This window comes from Bison bison, unplaced genomic scaffold, assembly GCF_000754665.1.
Source record: "Bison bison bison isolate TAMUID 2011002044 unplaced genomic scaffold, Bison_UMD1.0 scf7180017864145, whole genome shotgun sequence".
Taxonomy (NCBI): Eukaryota; Metazoa; Chordata; class Mammalia; order Artiodactyla; family Bovidae; genus Bison; species Bison bison.
This window is the reverse complement of record NW_011494717.1, coordinates 8,935,623-8,938,105: the sequence shown is the minus strand read 5'-3', so window position 1 is coordinate 8,938,105 and position 2,483 is coordinate 8,935,623. Positions and strand designations below refer to the sequence as shown.

The following is a 2,483-nucleotide window of genomic DNA, read 5'->3' as shown; positions in this document are numbered from 1 at the left end:
ACCGCCCCTTGCAGTTGCTCCAGCGCGGCCTGCTGGGCCTCCCCAGCTGCTCCCAGCTTGTGCAGGTCTGAACCCACCAGCCTCAGCTGCCCCTCACTGTCCAGCACCCTGCGCTCCAAGGCACTGAGGATCTCCCTGACCTGGGAGTCCTGCTCCCCAGGGGCCCCAGAGCAGAGCTGCCCACATGCCTGCACTGCCCCTGCCACCTGCTCTTCCAGCTGATTCAGCCGCCCCCCTAGCTCCCCGCTCACATTGGTCAGCCGCCCCTCCAGCTTCTCTAGTTTTCCTCGGGCAGCAGGCAGCCAGTGGCCCAGCCCCCCAGGACGCCCCGGCCAGCCCTCCTCCTGTTCCTCCGAGGGGCCCAAGGTAGAGTTGAATCGGTCCTCCAGGCGGGACAGGCGGGATGCTAAGCTGGTGTAGCCTGGTGGGTGGCCACCCTGCCCAGATGCTCCTCCCAGGTGGGTGCCTCGCCGCCCACTCAGCACTGTCACCGAGCCAGCCACAACATCCAGCCTCCGCTCCAGCTCGGCCAGTCGCCGGCCCAGCTCTGGAGGGCAGCATTCCTGAGGGGCCCAGCGGCCCAGGGCTTGCCCCGTGAGGTGACGCTGCCGCTCCTCCACAGAGGCCAGCAGCTTCTCCAGCGCTCGCAGCCGCTCCCTGTCTTGCTGCTGCTGTCGTCGAAAGCCATCCAGCCCCGCCAGGCACACGGAGCACGACTCCTGCAGCCGCTGCTCCAGCTCCCGCAGCAGCTCCTCACTGTGGCCAGGAGGGGCCGGGGTGGGATCCGGAGCCCTGCTGCTGCCGCCACCGCTGTGATGGTTGTTCAGATGGCCCAGCTCCTGGTCATGGGTGGAGACACGGTTGTCCAGGAGTTGCAGCTGCTGCTGGATCTCATTGAGGGTTTCGTGCACACCCGGGCGGGCCGCTGCATCTGCCGGCTGTTGCCTCCCGTTAAAGGCCGTCTCCACAGCCCTCTGGACGTCTTCGGTCAGGCGCCCGCTCAGTCCCTGCAGGACCCCCCGAAGGCCCTGAAGCTCCTTTGTCAGGCTCTGCACCTGCTCTTCCAGCTGCTGGACTTTCTCGGACTCCCCAGGACCTGGCAGAGAAGGGGAGGGATAAGGCTGAGGGGCTGGACCACAGAGTTCAGTGCCTACCTCCTAGGGACCTTCTCTCCCCAGCTCCAGCGAAAGAGCAGAGTCCCAGTTGATTTGGCCATTCCTTAGCTGGGTGACCTGGGCAAGAAAAGATGGAAGGAAAGAGAAAGCAAAACAAAACCCCAAAAAAGAAAAGATGCAAAGAAACTCCATTCACTGAATGCCTCTAAGTCAAATATTCACCATGGCTCCTTCCCCTTTACAACAACTGCATTGCACAAATACGACTGTGTGTTTTAGTCGCTCAGTCATGTCTAACTCTTTGTGACCCCATGGACTGTAGCTCGCCAGGCTACTCTGTGCATGGGATTCTCCAGGCAAGAATACTGGAGTGGGTTGCCATTTCCTCCTCCTCATTCCTTCCTTCCCAAACCAGGAATCAAACCCAGGTCTCCCTTGTTGCAGGCAGATTCTTTACCATCTGAGCCACCAGGGAAACCCATTAGCTCTTCCCATTTGGTAGACTGGGAGATAGAGGACCAGAGAGGTTAATTAACTGGGCCATGGATTACAAATTTAATATGGTTCTATCATCCGGAATGCCTTCTAACTTTATGTAAACTGTTTCTGCAGCTGAAAAAAAGGAACTGACAATGCATCACTTCAGCAGGGTGAGTGAAATGTGAATGTGGGAGGCCCCTCTTCACACCACCACAGGGACAAACACAACTCTGAAGCAAGCTGCAGGGGATCTGGCTGGGTGTTGGAAGAGTCAGCCAGCAGTTCCTGTTTCCATAATTACAGCACAGCTATCTCCCTGGCAGGCAACACAACACATCTGCAGTGCTGGGCAACGGGGACTGCTGCATTCTGGGACCTACAGTCTCTAGAGGCCATTGGGGCGCCTGGGACCTGTAGTCAGCTGCAGTGCATGCTAGGACTTGTAGTCCCAAGTGTCTATCCCCTTGGACCAAGCTTGTCCGAGGAATTCCCCCTTCCTCCCGCAGCTGTTCCCAACTAGGAAGTATCTTGGCCACACGTGGGCGTGTGCGAGCACATTCTCTTTCTCTGCCTTCCTTTTCTCTGGGTCTCACTCAATCTCTCTTTCTCACACACACACACACACACACAACCCACACACAGACATTCTCTCTGTCTCTTGCTCTCAAGTATGGAAAGGAACCTCAGGGATCTCATTAACTATATTCTGTTCTGCGCACTCCTCCACCCCCCAGCCCCCAGCCCTAACCTGGAGCAGGGGTCTCCCTGTAGCAGCCTGGCCCCGTGCTTTTCCCCAGCATTGTCCCCATTCTTCTCCCCAGCGACTCCCATACTCACCTTCCCCTCCCAGCCCACTCAGGTGGCTGCCTGCACTGGAGCCGGAGAGGT

At 58.6% G+C, this 2,483-nt stretch overlaps 1 protein-coding gene across 1 annotated transcript in view; it reads right to left on the bottom strand.

Moving 5' to 3' along the window:
• The window catches only part of EMILIN1 (elastin microfibril interfacer 1), a gene marked incomplete at its 5' end in the record, with an annotated part of 7,698 nt that overhangs the window by 3,400 nt on the left and 1,815 nt on the right, over positions 1–2,483 (bottom strand). Inside the window, 2 exons of the mRNA XM_010840692.1 lie at positions 8–1,096; positions 2,433–2,481. Of these exons, the coding sequence (XP_010838994.1) occupies positions 8–1,096; positions 2,433–2,481 (1,138 nt within the window). The remainder of the gene's footprint in view (positions 1–7; positions 1,097–2,432; positions 2,482–2,483) is intronic.